This window comes from Rhinopithecus roxellana, chromosome 2, assembly GCF_007565055.1.
Source record: "Rhinopithecus roxellana isolate Shanxi Qingling chromosome 2, ASM756505v1, whole genome shotgun sequence".
Classification (NCBI taxonomy): Eukaryota; Metazoa; Chordata; class Mammalia; order Primates; family Cercopithecidae; genus Rhinopithecus; species Rhinopithecus roxellana.
The window spans coordinates 139,515,647-139,531,706 of record NC_044550.1 but is presented as its reverse complement, the minus strand read 5'-3'; the positions used below and the strand labels follow the sequence as shown (position 1 = coordinate 139,531,706).

Below are 16,060 nucleotides of genomic sequence, written 5' to 3'. Positions count from 1 at the left end.
TTTTGCAATCTACTCATCTGACAAAGGGCTAATATCCAGAATCTACAAAGAACGAACGCAGACAAATTTACAAGAGAAAAACAAACAACCCCATCAAAAAGTGGGCAAAGGATATGCACAGACACTTCTTAAAAGAAGACATTTATGCAGCCAACAGACACATGAATAAATGCTTATCATCACTCACCATCAGAGAAATGCAAAACAAAACCACAATGAAATACCATCTCACACCAGTTAGAATGGCAATCATTAAAAAGTCAGGAAACAACAGGTGCTGGAGAGAATGTGGAGAAATAGGAACATTTTTACACTGTTGGTGGGACCGTAAACTAGTTCAACCATTGTGGAAGACAGTGTGGTGATTCCTCAAGGATCTAGAACTAGAAATACCATTTGACCCAACCATCCTATTACTGGGTATATACCCAAAGGATTATAAATCATGCTGCTATAAAGACACATGCACATGTATGTTTATTGCGGCACTACTCACAATAGCAAAAACTTGGAACCAACCCAAATGTCCAACAGTGACAGACTGGATTAAGAAAATGTGGCACATATACACCATGGAATACTATGCAGCCCTAAAAAAGAATGAGTTCGTGTCCTTTGTAGGGACATGGATGCAGCTGGAAACCATCATTCTCAGCAAACTATCGCAAGAACAGAAACCCAAACACTGCATGTTCTCACTCATAGGTGGGAACTGAACAATGAGAACACTTGGACACAGGAAGGGGAACATCACACACCAGGGTCTGTTGTGGGGTGGGAGTAGGGGGTAGGGATAGCATTAGGAGATATACCTAATGTAAATGATGAGTTAATGGGTACAGCACACCAACATGGCACTTGTATACATATGTAACAAACCTGTACGCTGTGCACATGTACCCTAGAACTTAAAGTATAATAAAAATAAATAAATAAATAAATAAATAAATAAATAAATAAATAAATAAATAAATAAGGTGGTCATATACACATCTATATATCTATTTGGAAATTCAGAAAGACAGGGTGCATACAATGGAGAAGTGCCATCATTTGATTAGAAAGCACCTAAGAACTTTTCAGAAATGTGAAAAGGCATACATCCACTTATTCAGGAAGCACAATATATTGTATTCAGAAAAGTTTAAAATTTGCATCTAGACACACCATAGATAAATGTGAAACACCAAGTGCAAAGAAAAGATCTTGAAAGCAGCAGACAAAATAAAGCAGATGATCCATAAAGTTATGAAAATTGCATCCAGTGCAGTCTTCAGAATGGCAATAAAGAGTGACATGATATCTCCAAAGAAGTGGAAAAAAATCATTTTTATCCTAGCATGTTATAGCAAATGTGGTAGGTGGTCTCCAAAGATGACCCCTAGTGAACTATGCTCTCTCCCAAACAAACCAGAGTGACTCAACTTTAACCTATGGAGTGCTGCTGGAGAAGAAGAATAAAATGTGTCAGGACAAATATATGTGATCAGAGAAATAAATAAAAGCAAAAGAATAATTGAAAATTTCAGAATAGTGGTTAAATTTGGTGGGGATAAGTGACTGTGGGGAGGACAAAGGGGATTGAATGAGGTGGGGCAAGTAAGGAGATGCATAATTTTATCGATAACGATCAGTTTATCATTTGATATTAGCTGTACTAGTTGTCCATTTCATTATATGGTATGACTTACATATATTTTATAAATATTCTCAGGTGTGGATTGCATATTACATTTGAACAACTTAATCTTAAAAGCAATTGCATTATGTCGGAAATGTCTTTTTTCATGGGCAAAAACCATTTTCCTGTCTAACTCTCTAAAATATTGATTGCATAGTAAGGAATAAACTCCTATTTAATAAAGTATTTTCCCCCTTTACTGCCATGAGATATCTTTTTTGGCACATAATTAAATGACTCTCATCTTTTCCCTAGAAATCATTCAGATGTAAAGGAACATAACACAATACAGACCTTTCATTCTTAATCTTCAGACTATGCTTTGGCCTCAAATAGTTTTTATCTTTTTCATTACATGGGGTATGGATTGCTTTTTGTGTTTCTGTTTCCATAGAAAATGTCCAACTGGTTTTCATTCTTTGATGAAAGAATGTTAAATAAACAGTTGAGATGGATTCTCATTTGCTTGTTTTATGTTCCACTAGATGGAAAAAAATGTACCTACTATGTCTGAGACTAATAACAACATAGCACACTGTAATGTATCAATTTAACATTGTCAAAAAGTGCAGATGAATTTGCAATACAATTTACATTTCCACAAGTTTACTCGTTAATTTATTTAATTTACCTAGTGTTTTTTAGCAAATACTATGTTGCAATTGTGCTAAGTGATGACATGCAAAAGAGAAAACATATTATTGCTACAGTAGAATGTAGGATGTGTACAAAGGATAGGGCTGGCGCAAAAAAAAAAAAAAAAAAAAGCACTTGATTCCTCCTAGAGAGCTTAGGATATCTGTGCAGAAGAAGAAAAAGTTCAACTGAAACTTAGAGAATAGGCAAGAGTTTATCAGTTAAATGTGGCAGAAGAAAGATTTTCTAGAAGAGAAATTATGTACAAAGGCAAAAAAAAAAGTGTCAATTTCTGGCAACTTGGCCAATTTAACTGATGACAAATAGCCATTTCCCCACTCCACAGGAATTCTGGACAAAATGTCACATAAACACACACACACACACACACACACACAGAAACACACATGTGCACACACACACTTATATGAACTCAAAAGCTGAAAAAGAAATCCCCTCTAGATCTGGACTCAAGCATCTAAAAAGTAAGAATTCTCTTTCTTCCCTAGGGAACTCGAGGAATTGATTCTGTGCGTGCTCCTTCCTCAATCGGCCTCTTCTTCTCAACCCCAAACATGCACATGTGCCAGGGGTTCGAGGTACAGTTTAAGATCTAGTCCCAGATATAAGATACAACCTCCAGCTGCACAGGGAGGGAGCTTGAACTAAGTCTTGAAGCTGGGATCTCAGAAGCGCATCACTGGCCATGAGAGAGGCATAACTCTCTCTGGTTATTTGGTTATTGGTAGCAATAACCAAAACCCTGTTGCTTATTGGCTCAGGAAATTAATTGCTTTGGATTGAGGGAAAAGGGAGAAGAAGAGCTGATATTTATATGTGATCAAAAATTAAAATCAATACTTGGAAATGAATGTCTAAGGGTAAGAGCCATAGAACAGAATCAGTATGAAATTCTGCAAGATTACCCTATGCTCCTAGATGGATGATATAGTGTTATACATCATGTTAATAGATAGATCATTCTAAAAGAGACAATAAAATAAATATGCTTAAATAATTAAAGGAATAAAGGACGAAATACAGTTGAACCTTGAACAACACAGGTTTGAATTCTGTAGGTCTGCGTGTACACAGATTTTCTTGCTCCTCTGCCACTCCTGAGACAGCAACACCAACCCCTCCTCTTCCTCCTCCTCCTCAGCCTACTCAACATGAAGATGACAAGGATGAAAATCTTTATGATTATCCACTTCCACTTAATGAATAGCAAATATATTTTCTCTTCCTTATGATTTTCTTAATAACGTTTTCTTTTCTCTAGCTTACTTTATTATAAGAAGCAGTATATAGTACATATACCTTACAAAATATGTGTTAATAGACTGTTTATATCATTGGTAAGGTTTTTCTCCTGGTCAACCGTAGGCTATAAGCAGTCCAGTTTTTGAGGAGTCAAAAGTTATACACACATTTTCAACTGCTTGGTGGTTGGCACCCCTAATTCCCCTGCATTGTTCAAGGATCAACTATATAAAGCACAGTAAAACAATGAAGCAGATTGGAAAAAGCACTATGCTTTTAGAAATGTTAATTATAGTGAGTAAAATGAACAATTTAAACAAATGAAAAAAATTAATAATGTGTATAATAAACCTAAGGAAACCACCCAAGCCCATCATATAAAGTATTCAAAAATATCAAAGTAAGATTATGAAATATGGACAATAATATGAATTATGTTTAACTCGTTTATATTCATTGTCATAACAGATATTTTACATATATTATCTTGCTTACACTTGCTCTTAAAAGTAGACACATATCACCATGCTGATGTTTTGTTTGTTTACTTTCCGTTATCTCTTTCATATAAATTTTTACTTTCGAATTTTTCTGCTTTTATGTTATTTATGCTCAATATCAAATTTTAAAAATAAGAATAATACTTGCTTGTTCTTGATATCTTGAATCTTATTAAGTCAGCTTATTAATTTTATCTACTTATCTTGTTAAGAGCATGTGAGTAGTCCATTCTGAGAGCCCTTGTATTTAAAAACAAAACAGAAACAAAATGGCGTCTTTGTAGGATGAAAACCCTAATTTCTCAACCTTGCCCTTTGAGAACTTGAGAACTTTGAAGATTTTGGTCCATTTTTATTTCCTGATATGAATGTTGCAAAGAATAAAACTGACACCAGATTGATTTCATTCCTTTTTTACATAATCTGTTTCTGATTAACGGATGCTTACAGAATTATGTTTAATTTAAACTTACATTTCAGTTTACCATGTTATGTCTAAGTTGGGTCTTTTTTCATAAATATTTTCTAGTAACCAAGGCTTTAATCAACATCAAAAAATCAAATTCACCTAGGCCTTTGATTGTTGCTTTCTTAATGATTGCTTGGCCTCTTCTTCAATGGTACCTATAATTATAAGTTTGTAGCACTTTGAAATGACTCCGTATCATATTTTGGTCCCTTTTCATCTCATCTTGTTATCTTTATGACACATCCCTTTGTCCTTTCATCTTTTCTTCATCTATTCTGATGATTTTCTGCTAGTGTTTCTTGGCAATTATGCTTACTGGCTACAACTAAACTTATAAAATAAGTTTCTTTAATATTCTCCCGGTAACTATAATTCTCATTATTCAAATGACTATGAAACGTCAGGATGATGCTCTCTCTCTCTTCCTTTGTATTTCTACAAGTTTGTTTTTTGTTGTTTTTGATATTCTTTAGAAATCTTGGTATTGATTTGTTTTTCTTCAAACACCATGTAGGATTTTGGGTTTTTTTCTTACCCTTGAATGAATGCTCAGCCACCAATTATTGTTTGGTAGCTATTTGAATCTCTTTCTTGAATCTAGTGATGAGATCCCTTTGCATAATACCTGATTCAATTGTCAGCATCTAGCCATTTTTACTGAGTATAATTCCTCTGGACTAAGGTATGTCTTTCTCCTACCCATGCTGACTAAATTTCCAGTGCTCTGAATAGATTGAAGCTTTCAAAATGCGCCACCCCAGCATGCATTTCTGCTAGGGTTCTTACTGTCTCCATCTTTATCTTTATACTTGTGGGAATTTTGGGGTCCATAACAGCTAAAATTATTAGCTTTTTTTGGATCCGCAATATTTTCTTTCTAGATTAAAGGTATTTCATACTATTTTAATACAGAATTTAAATACAAGATATTTGACTGCAAGTTTTAATCATCTAAGCTTCTTTGTTTGACATTAAGCCAGTTCACAATATTAGAAACTTACTCACCGGCTGAAATATGAAGATGTAATCCTATTTATTGTGGCACTTGCTCTTCTTTTATGATCTATCTCAGAACCAAGATTGTTTTTATCAAGGTATGGAGAAAAAGGTAAAAATACAGTCACTGGCTTCTGAAAAGGATAAGTTGATGGATGCTGAATGTGAATCACAGGGCTTGTGGATTGGACTGAGTAGAAAGTATCTTGCTGTGCTTTTAAATGTGCCATCAGAGCTGGGTCAACTGGTTGAATCTAAACAAAAAATATATTTTTTCTTACTTTTTAATAGAAAAGATGCAAACTGTTGCTACATTTCTAATCCAGTTTTTTGAAAATTCTATGGAGCATAGTTTTATACATTTCTCTATACATTGTTAGCTGTAATCAACAATGCATTTTATAAAATATTTATAATGTATAAAAGAACACAGTATTTGGGCCCTTTTTACAAAGTCTTTCTGAAATATGGGTTCCCAGTCTTATGTTATAAATAACCAAGAAACAGACTTAATTGCAGGCAACAAAATGACCTAGAAAACAAAATAGATGTTTTATAATGATTTCTAATTAGGACTATTATTAGATCAAGTGATCTTTAGAAACTAGAAAAACATGACTTGTTTCTTTTCACATAAGAATAGTTAAAAATAAAAAATAGCTAAGATGATGCCAACATTTCAAAGTTCATGGAAAATATCTATAAATAAGTTATTTATTATATGTTTTCTTCCCAATCGTTCTTCTTCACTTACCACTTACATTAACAACTGGGAGAAATAGAGAGGAGAGCATGGGAGGGGAATGAGGGTAGACGGACAGGGAATATTATTTGAGGAAATAAGTCTTGAAAAATATACATTTACATGCCCTTTGCAAACGGTGTTTGCATATATTAAATCCTTACTCCCAGAAAATGGCTGTTTCATAATTAAACAGAACCAAATATTTATTATAATAAATATTGTAATTGATTGTCCTCTTTTTTGCCACCCTCTCTGATCAAAATCTTTGAATTATATGAATGTTCCAAAGTCTGTCATCAATTCTTTCATAGTCATGCAACATAAATTTTCCCTATAAATATCATAAACAAAACAACACAACACAAAAGACTAACTGCGAAAATCTTTGGAATAAAGAGAAGATTTATTTTTAATGATATTTAATATGCTCAAAATCATTGCATTATTGCTGATAGCACTATGTAGTAGGCCATTACAACTACATAAAATAATCCATTTATTGTTATATTAAATATTGGTACCTTCTTTGTTGTTTAGAACCATGCTTGATGACCCACAAAATCTATGAGCAGGAACTCACCTATTTTTAATATGTTTACCTTTAACTGCACAAGTACTGGAGAGGTAAAAACTCCTGGAGGGTAACTTAAGGATATTCGGGAATCCATGCTTGACTTAAGAGTGAGGCCTTTCTTTGTTACTGTGAACGACTCTTTCTTTAAACAAGACACAACAGAAAAGATACCCAATTTGTAAACTTTTACTGAAGCACAGGTCCCCTGTATGGAATAAAGAACATTAAAAAAAGCTATAGCACCGATTTGAAAAATATTTGCTATATAGACTCTATGGATTGTCAAAAAAATCTATACACTCTTTATTTAATCACCTACAATTTAAAATGATTCCAGGAACCTAAAATGGATGGTCATTTTATGAGATTAAGTAGAAATCGATAAGAGTTTCTCAAATTTAGACTACAAAATCAAAAACAAAAATAAACATATTTCTTAAATTTAAATTAAATCTTCCCCCAAAATTGTGCGAATAATGGGCAATTATTTTCAGTGTTTTCACAAATATTATTGTTCCTAGAATTCTAGCCTCCATTAGTGAGAATTGATTTTAAATATTGACCTTTATCCAAAACATTCAACACTGTTTTAGAGAATCCTAAGGACTGGCATTCCATTACTTGTATACTTTGCTTAAACACTATAACACCTGTGCTGTCAGCAAATTCTTTCTTCTAATAGCTCACAATATCTTAGGTTCCCCAAATAAAGTCTTTTTCTCTATGTCTCTCCTCTGTGCAGTGGGAGCAAATGACTAAGATATTTGTGTTTCTTTTTATATAACGACATTCAAATTTGTAATACATATATACAGACACATACTCAAGGTTTTTTATTGCACAAAAGGGAACTGCGTACATAAATGAAAACAAAATGATCTTTTCCTATAATCACCAAAGCTTAAAAGAAGGAGGCAGAGTTACAAGTAATTTGGTCTATTCATACTTCCCCAAACAGCAGCCAGGCTCTGCCCCAGCATGAGTGGATAATCATGCTCACATACACAAAAAAACATTTCAGGGACAGTCACAATGGAAAATAGTCTACCATTTGAAAGCTGACTAAGGAAGAGATTTCACAATATCGCTGAATGAATCTGTCTCTGGGAAAATTCAGGGCATGGTTAATATTATTAATTGGCCAGAGGGAAAATTGTGAGAAGTGAAAAAGAAAGATCTTCTAGAAACCAATGGTGGTTGCTGTGCACTTTGTTCATATTTGATAGATTCTGAAAAGCCAAAAGGGTTTTTAAATAATTAGAATTTGAAAATGTCGTACGATCCACATAAAAATTTGGAAGTAATCCAGAGTTTAAATTTTTTTCTTACTATAAAGAGAAAAATTCATGCCTGTATTTGTTATGATAGACAATGATTCCCTCTCTCTCTCTCCTTCTCTCTCTCTCTTTTGTTTTAATTATCCATTTACTAAACATTTTCCAAACCCATTTTATGACAAGTGGGCTATGAGCAGTTTTCGCTTTTATTGTGATAGTTACACAGACTGGCCAAAATTTAAGAGCTCCAATCAAGGGCAATGCTGACTAGACTATCATACCTAGAAACTTCTGATACTAAATATAAAATGTATTAGTTGCAAGAATTGGAGTAAGTAAATGGAATAGGCTTAGCTTTCATATTCAACTATAAAACCTTATTTGAAACCCAGAGAAAATCAAAATCACAAAATAAATATATAATAAATAATTCCATGTATATATGGATTTTTTTTTACATTTATTCCCTGCCCTCCTCATCAAATGACAACTTACATAAAACTGAAAAAGATAAATATTTTAATTGTTTAAAAAGAAGTTAAGTGACCCAAAGAAAAACTTTAAATATTAGTATCCATAAACTCCATACTACGTTTATTTATTTTTATTTATTTTTATTTTTTTGAGACGGAGTTTCACTCTTATTGCCCAGGTTGGAGTGCACGGGTACAATCTCGGCTCACCGCACCCTCCACTTCCCAGGTTCAAGTGATTCTCCTGCCTCAGCCTCCCGAGTAGCTGGGATTACAGACATGCACCACCAGGCCCAACTAATTTTTTTATTTTTAGTAGAGACTGGATTTCTCCATGTTGGTCAGGCTGGTCTCGAACTCCCGACCTCAGGTGATTAGCCTACCTTGGCCTCCCAAAGTGCTGGGATTACAGGTGTGAGCCACCGAGCCCGGCCTCCACACTAAATTTAGTAGTTATTATATTCTCTCTTCACAGCATATGAATTTGTGATCATACAGAGCCTCAGAGTTATTATAATTAAAATCTGACATGAAAATGATAATTTATTAACAACTAACATGTGTTTATAGGCTTCCTGCTCTCTTCATAAGTGTATTATCTATTTAATTCTTACAACCATACCAGGTAGACACTATCATCATGTTCATCTCTCAGATGAAGTCACTGAGTCACAGCAAGATTACATAATTTTCCCAAGATCACACAGTAAGAAAGTGTAGAAACCATATGTCAAACCTAGCCAATCTTCTTCCACAGCCCACATCTTAACTACCACATATACTTTCTTCTATGTATAGACCAAATTTCATTTCTGGACTTATTAATAATCTCAAGGCATACATACACATACACAAATTTTTAAATTTTTTGTACATTTTCCCAACCCATGAATAATAAAAATTAAAGCTACTATCATCTGGGGATTCTAACATCCTTAAATTTAGACAAGGGTCCATCATATTAGAAATGTTGGTCTGAAGTTAGTCAAAAGCACAAAAGTAATTAAGCCATGATTTTGATTTTGTTTCCTAGGTGAAAATAATAACATTTGGTAGGTGTTCAACTCAAGCTCTCCATTCCTAACTTTGGCTAATCATTTCCATCCTTTGATCTTTATTGATGGCAATAAATTGTGAATGCACTGGCACAAATCCAAAAATCCTTCCATTTATTACTAGTGGAGCAATTATATCTACACTACAATCTATTAGTCTGAGTAATATTTAGAAGAGGAGCCAAACGGCAAATGTAGATATAGCCAAGAACTTACTAACCTTATAACCTCCCTTCATTCCTTCCAGTGAATTTGGGTTTAAGTAACTTGATTGAAGGTTTGTGTCACACACTTTCACCATGATATCTCTGTAATTTCCTCTGTAACGTGCAGTAAATGGAATTGCAATGCCTATTGGAAATGGAATTCTCTTTTCCTTATCTGAGCATTCAATAGTTACGACGTTGCTAACTAACTCTTCATTATCACCCACTATTAAAGAACTCATGTTATTTATTATCCGGCATTCCAGTTGTTGTAGAACATATGATGGTGCTGTAATATAACAAGACACTTGGGGGTCAGTATCATCACTCAGCACATCAAGATACCTGAAGGGGAAAAAAGAATGTCATTTTTCCAATTATTTGATTTATGTACTTTACAGCTAAATGCAGAAAAGCACAGACTCTAGATCTACATTGTCTTGGTGTGAATTCCAGTTCTGATCAAACCTGTGACCTTGGGCAAGATCCTCAGCCTCTCTGTGCCTCAGTTTCCTCAATGGTAAAATGGTGATAACATAATAACTGTCTCATGGGAGCATGAATTGAATTAAATGAACCATTACATGGGAAGTAATTAGAGCTATATCTGGTACACCATACGTGTTATACATATCAGCTATAATTAGTTTTGCCACCATTGTTATTTAAGCAATTGATTCATTCCACAATATAAAGCTGAAGATTGCTGAAGTTTCTTGGTAAAATCAGTACTAATACTTGAATAATTTCCTCAATTGTGAGGAGAGGGAGTAAACATATATGAAGTATTGTAATTGTCTAAACACACTAGATCAAATGATGATGGTGATTATATATTTTTAGAAAAGCTGAGAAAGATACAAAAAAACTGTAAATTTATCATTAATCATAGTAATTAGGCAAAGATTACTTACAATCTCCCAAAAAATCAATCCAAAATTTTATTTTGATCATTCATTTTACTCTTTTTTAACCATCAAATTTGTTGAGGATTTTAGAGTCATAGATTTGAATTCAGATTTGAGATCAGTCACTATTTACTTGACTTTACAAATTAATAATTTTTATTAAAATAGCTAATATTTTTCTGCTTTCTATTAAGTAGTTTTTAGGCTACACACTATTCTCACAACTATTGTATCAGGCAGGTGCTACTAACATAACTATTTTACAGATAAAAACACTGAGGCTTAGAAAATTTAACTTTCTTTCAAAGATCCCACAGATGGTAAATTTTAGGATGGATAATTGGCTCCATCTAGCTTTAATGTAAAAGTCCAAACTCTTGAATATAATATCATAATTCCTTAAATCATTCAAAAATGCTGGTTACTTTATTCATTGCAAATTGAAACTAACATCTATTTCATAATAGTGTGAAGACTGAATGCAATGAAACATTTAAACTTACAATAATGTGTTGGCCTAAGATGTGTGCTCAATAAATGCTGGTTTTCTACATTAAAATGACCAATTTGAGTTCCTCTTTTTTTACAACTCATTTTTACCAGTGAAATGATTGAAATATTGGCAATGTTGAAGAGAAATAAGATGATCTATATTTAATAAAGCATTAATGTCCAGCTCTACAATAATCAGATTTTAGACATTTTTCAATTACTGGTAAATAGAATTTTAAAGTGCAATTTAACATAGAAATCCAAAAAATATGTAGAAATTGCAGAGAGGGTCATTGATTTATGTTTACCATCCTAAACTCATAGCTAGAAGGAATAGAAAATGACTCAGCACATTGTTCTGCTTGAGTATTCTTTGGTGATGGTGATAAAAGTAATTCAGAAAACGAGAAACATTGTTTAATAGAGGATACAGTGACCCAGCATTGTATAACTTTAGGAATGACTCTCCTCTGTGTCTTGGAAACCATATTAATACACTTTTCTTCCAGGAGTTATGTTTCTCAACTGACAGATGAAGTAGAACAAGTAGACTTTTAAACAGTTCCATTCTCTCTAGCCCTAGTCAAATAGATCTAGACTACACACTAAACTACAGTTACACGGTAGTTACCAAACAGCATGGCACTGGTATACAAATAGGCACATAGACCAATGGAACAGAATAGAGAACCCAGAAATAAAGTCAAATACTTACAGCCAACTGATCTTCAACAAAGCAAACAAAAAACATAAATTGGGGAAAGGACACCCTATTCAACAAATGGTGCTGGGATAATTGGCAAGTCACATACAGAAGAATGAAACTGCATCCTCATTTCCCACCTTACACAAAAATCAAGTCAAGATGTATCAAGGACTTAAATCGGACCTAAAAGCATAAAAATTTCTAGAAGATAACATCAGAGGCCCAGCACTGTGGCTCACACCTGTAATCTCAGCACTTTGGGAGGCCGAGGCTTAAGGATCACCTAAGGTCAGGAATTCAAGACCAGATTGACCAATATGGTGAAATTCCATCTCTACTAACGATACAAAAATTAGCTGGCGTGCTGGCAAGCACCTGTAGTCCCAGCTACCCAGGAGGCTGAAACAGGAGAATTGCTCGAACCCGGGAGGTGGAGGTTGCAGTGAGCTGAGATCGTGCCACTGCAATCCAGCCTACGGGAAAGAGCAAGACTCCATCTCAAAACAAAATAAAATAAAAAAGATAACATCAGAAAAACTTTTCTAGACATTGGCTTAAGCAAAGACTTCATGACCCAGAACCCAAAAGCAAATGCAACAAAAACAAAAATATATAGGCCTTAACTAAACTAAAAAGCTTCTACACAGCAAAATAAACAATCAGCAGAGTAAACAGACAACCCACAGAGTGGGAGAAAATCTTCTCAATCTACATATCCGACAAACGACTAATATCCAGAATCTGCAAGGAATTCAAACAAATTCACAAGTAAAAACAAACAATCCCACCAAAAAGTGAACTAAGGACATGTATAAACAATCATCAAAAGAAAATATACAAATGGTCAACAAACATATGAAAAAATGCTCAACATCACTAATTTTCAGGGAAATGCAAACCAAAATCACCGTGCAATAACACCTTCCTCATGCAAGAATGGCCACAATAAAAAACAAACAAAAAAGATGTTGGTGTGGATGTGGTGAAAAGGGAACACCACTTTACATTCCCACCCTCAGTGTAAAAGCGTTCCCTTTTCACCGCATCCACACCAACATGTTTTTTGTTTGTTTGTTTGTTTTTTGATGTGAATGAGAAAATAAAATGTTTGTTTTTCCATTCCTGAGTAACTTCAGTTAGAGTAATGTTCTCCAATTCCACCCAGATTGCTGTGAATGCCATTATTTCATTCCTCTTTATGGCTGAATAGTATTCCATGGCATACATATATGTGTGTGTGTGTGTATATATAATAGCTAAGAGAGAACAGCCAAAGAAGATTAGAGATAGAGAAAGAATAAAGTAAAAAAGAGTAGACAAAGAAAGAGAGGAGATACAAGAAATACAAATAGAATGATATAGAAATAAGAAAAGATAAAGATAAAGAGGAGAGATAATAGGATAGAGAACAATAGATATAAACAAGAATATGATAGAGAGATATAACAATAAGATAGAACTAAGATAGATTATATAACTAAAATTATATATAGAGAACATATATATTATATATATATAAATTAAAGATATATTTATTTCTATTGATATAGTTATATTTATATGATATTATATAAAATATATAAATTTATATATTATAATCTATATATAAATATATTATATAAATATATCATATAAATATTATAACATATTATATATTTATATAAATATATATATGATTGATTATATAATCATATAACATATAGTATATATAATATTCCACATATGTTATAATAATATGTAATTATATATAAGTACTACACACAAATACATTATATATATAAATATATAATATATAATACACAGATATAATATATAATATATTATATATAATTATAATTATATATAATATATTATATTATATTTATATAATTATAATATATAATATATTATATTATATTTATAATAATATTTATAATATAATTATATAATATAATTATAATTATATAATATAATATATTATATATGTATATTCACACACACATATATGTATGCCATGGAATACTCTTCAGCCATAAAAAGAAATGAAATAATGGCATTCACAGCAACCTGGGTGGAATTGGAGAACATTACTCTAACTGAAGTTACTCAGGAATGGAAAAACAAACATTTTATTTTCTCTCTTAAGTGGGAGCTGAGCTCTGAGGATGCAAAGGCATAAAAACGATACAATAGACTTTGGAGACTCTGGGGAAAGGGTGGGAGGGAGGTGAGGGATCAAAGACTACACAATGGGTACCGTGTACACTGCTCAGGTGATGGGTGCACCAAAATCTCAGAAATCACCACTAAAGAACTTATTCATGTAACCAAACACTACCTGTTCCCCTAAAACCTATTGAAATAAAAAAAAAAGAAAAAAGTTTTAATTAAAACTTAAAAAAAAATACAGGTATGTAGAACATGAAGACATACCAGTTAACAATGGACTGCACATGTAAAGCGATCCTAAAAATTATAATACTGTATTTTTGCTGTACCATTTCTATGTTTAGATATGTTTAAATACACAAATACTTACCATTGTGTTATAGATGCCTATAGTATTCCATATAGTAACATTACAGTCTGTGGCCTGGGAGCAATATGCTATACCATATAGACTGAGTGTGCAGTAGGCTGTACCGTCTAGATATGTGTATGCACATTCTGCAGTGTTTGCATAATTGACAAAATCACCCAACCATGCATTTCTGTGAACATATTCTCATCTTTAAGTAACCGATGACTGTAATCACACTGGTTTATTCTAGCCTTATTTTTCCCTTTTTGTGTACACCAGGACAGCCAGGAAGAGATAGGTTTCTTTCAGAAAGCTATCTGGGTTTATCACACACATCTTTTATGTGGCATGATGGTTTCCTCGGCCGAGGGATTGCAATGAGTACTCAACTTCTCAAATACACAAGCGAAGCACAATTGGTTTGGGTGCTGCAAGGAGGAAGTCACTAACCAGGAAACACCTAAAGGAGGTGTTAGAGGGAGTAGTTCAGGCGATGACTCATTAACCGATGCTTTGAGTCATTTCTGAATGTGAGAATATGAAGCTTCAATGTTTTTCTCAAGTGAAACAGGTAACCACATATAGACTACTTTAGCAGTTGTTTTGTCAGAGCAGTAGTTCTTACAAATCATGTAGGTCTATCATGCACTGAATACCCTCAAACATAAAATTCATCAGACTCTCTGACCTGTAGAAACATTACAGCCAAATTAGAACCACCTCTTCTTCTTCTTTTTTTTTTTTTTTTGAGACGGAGTCTTGCTCTGTCGCTCAGGCTGGAGTGCAGTGGCCGGATCTCAGCTCACTGCAAGCTCCGCCTCCCGGGTTTACGCCATTCTCCTGCCTCAGCCTCCCGAGTAGCTGGGACTACAGGCGCCACCACCTCGCCTGGCTAGTTTTTTGTATTTTTTTTAGTAGAGACGGGGTTTCACCATGTTAGCCAGGATGGTCTCGATCTCCTGACCTCGTGATCCGCCCGTCTCGGCCTCCCACAGTACTGGGATTACAGGCTTGAGCCACCGCGCCCGGCCACCTCTTCATTTTATAGCAAGATAATTAGGGTCAAGGTGAACAAAATGACTTGCCTAAGATCATAGTCCTCAAAATGGTATCATACACCTGAAAGGGCATCAGCACATCACAGCAGAGATGGGGGTAATGGAACAATGGTGGTAAGTGGCAGGTGAAGAAAGTGGGAGTTTTTGGAGCTAAAATAAACGAATAGACTAACATTTGCCTGGTGTGAATATCTGAAAAAGTGGCCTGGTGTTAGGTTGTTTAAGTGATTTTCTCATTTGACCTTACCAAATAATCCCAGGATGTATATATTATTTCTACAAATAAGAAAATGAGGCTAAGAAATGAAGCAAGTTGCCCAGGATCATAGAATTAGTATATAATAAAACAGAAAGTGAAATTTAAGTTTGTTTGATTCCCAAAACAAATATTTTTTTTTTTTTCACTTCTAAGCGTGTTATGTTTGTCTGGGAAAATATGGGTGTGAATATCTTATTTTATAGGGACAAATAGGGCCTTATTACCTCTTTGCACAGGAGATAAAATTTACAAAATAGATGGA

The 16,060-nt window shown here is 33.7% G+C and overlaps 1 protein-coding gene across 2 annotated transcripts in view; it reads right to left on the bottom strand.

Moving 5' to 3' along the window:
- DTHD1 (death domain containing 1) overlaps positions 1 to 16,060 on the bottom strand; it is a 67,156-nt gene that overhangs the window by 47,371 nt on the left and 3,725 nt on the right. For both annotated transcript variants that reach the window (XM_010365832.2, XM_030920520.1), the window contains 3 exons: positions 9,890 to 10,220; positions 6,890 to 7,069; positions 5,555 to 5,799 (listed from right to left, as the gene is read on the bottom strand). In XM_010365832.2, the coding sequence (XP_010364134.2) occupies positions 5,555 to 5,799; positions 6,890 to 7,069; positions 9,890 to 10,220 (756 nt within the window). The remainder of the gene's footprint in view (positions 1 to 5,554; positions 5,800 to 6,889; positions 7,070 to 9,889; positions 10,221 to 16,060) is intronic.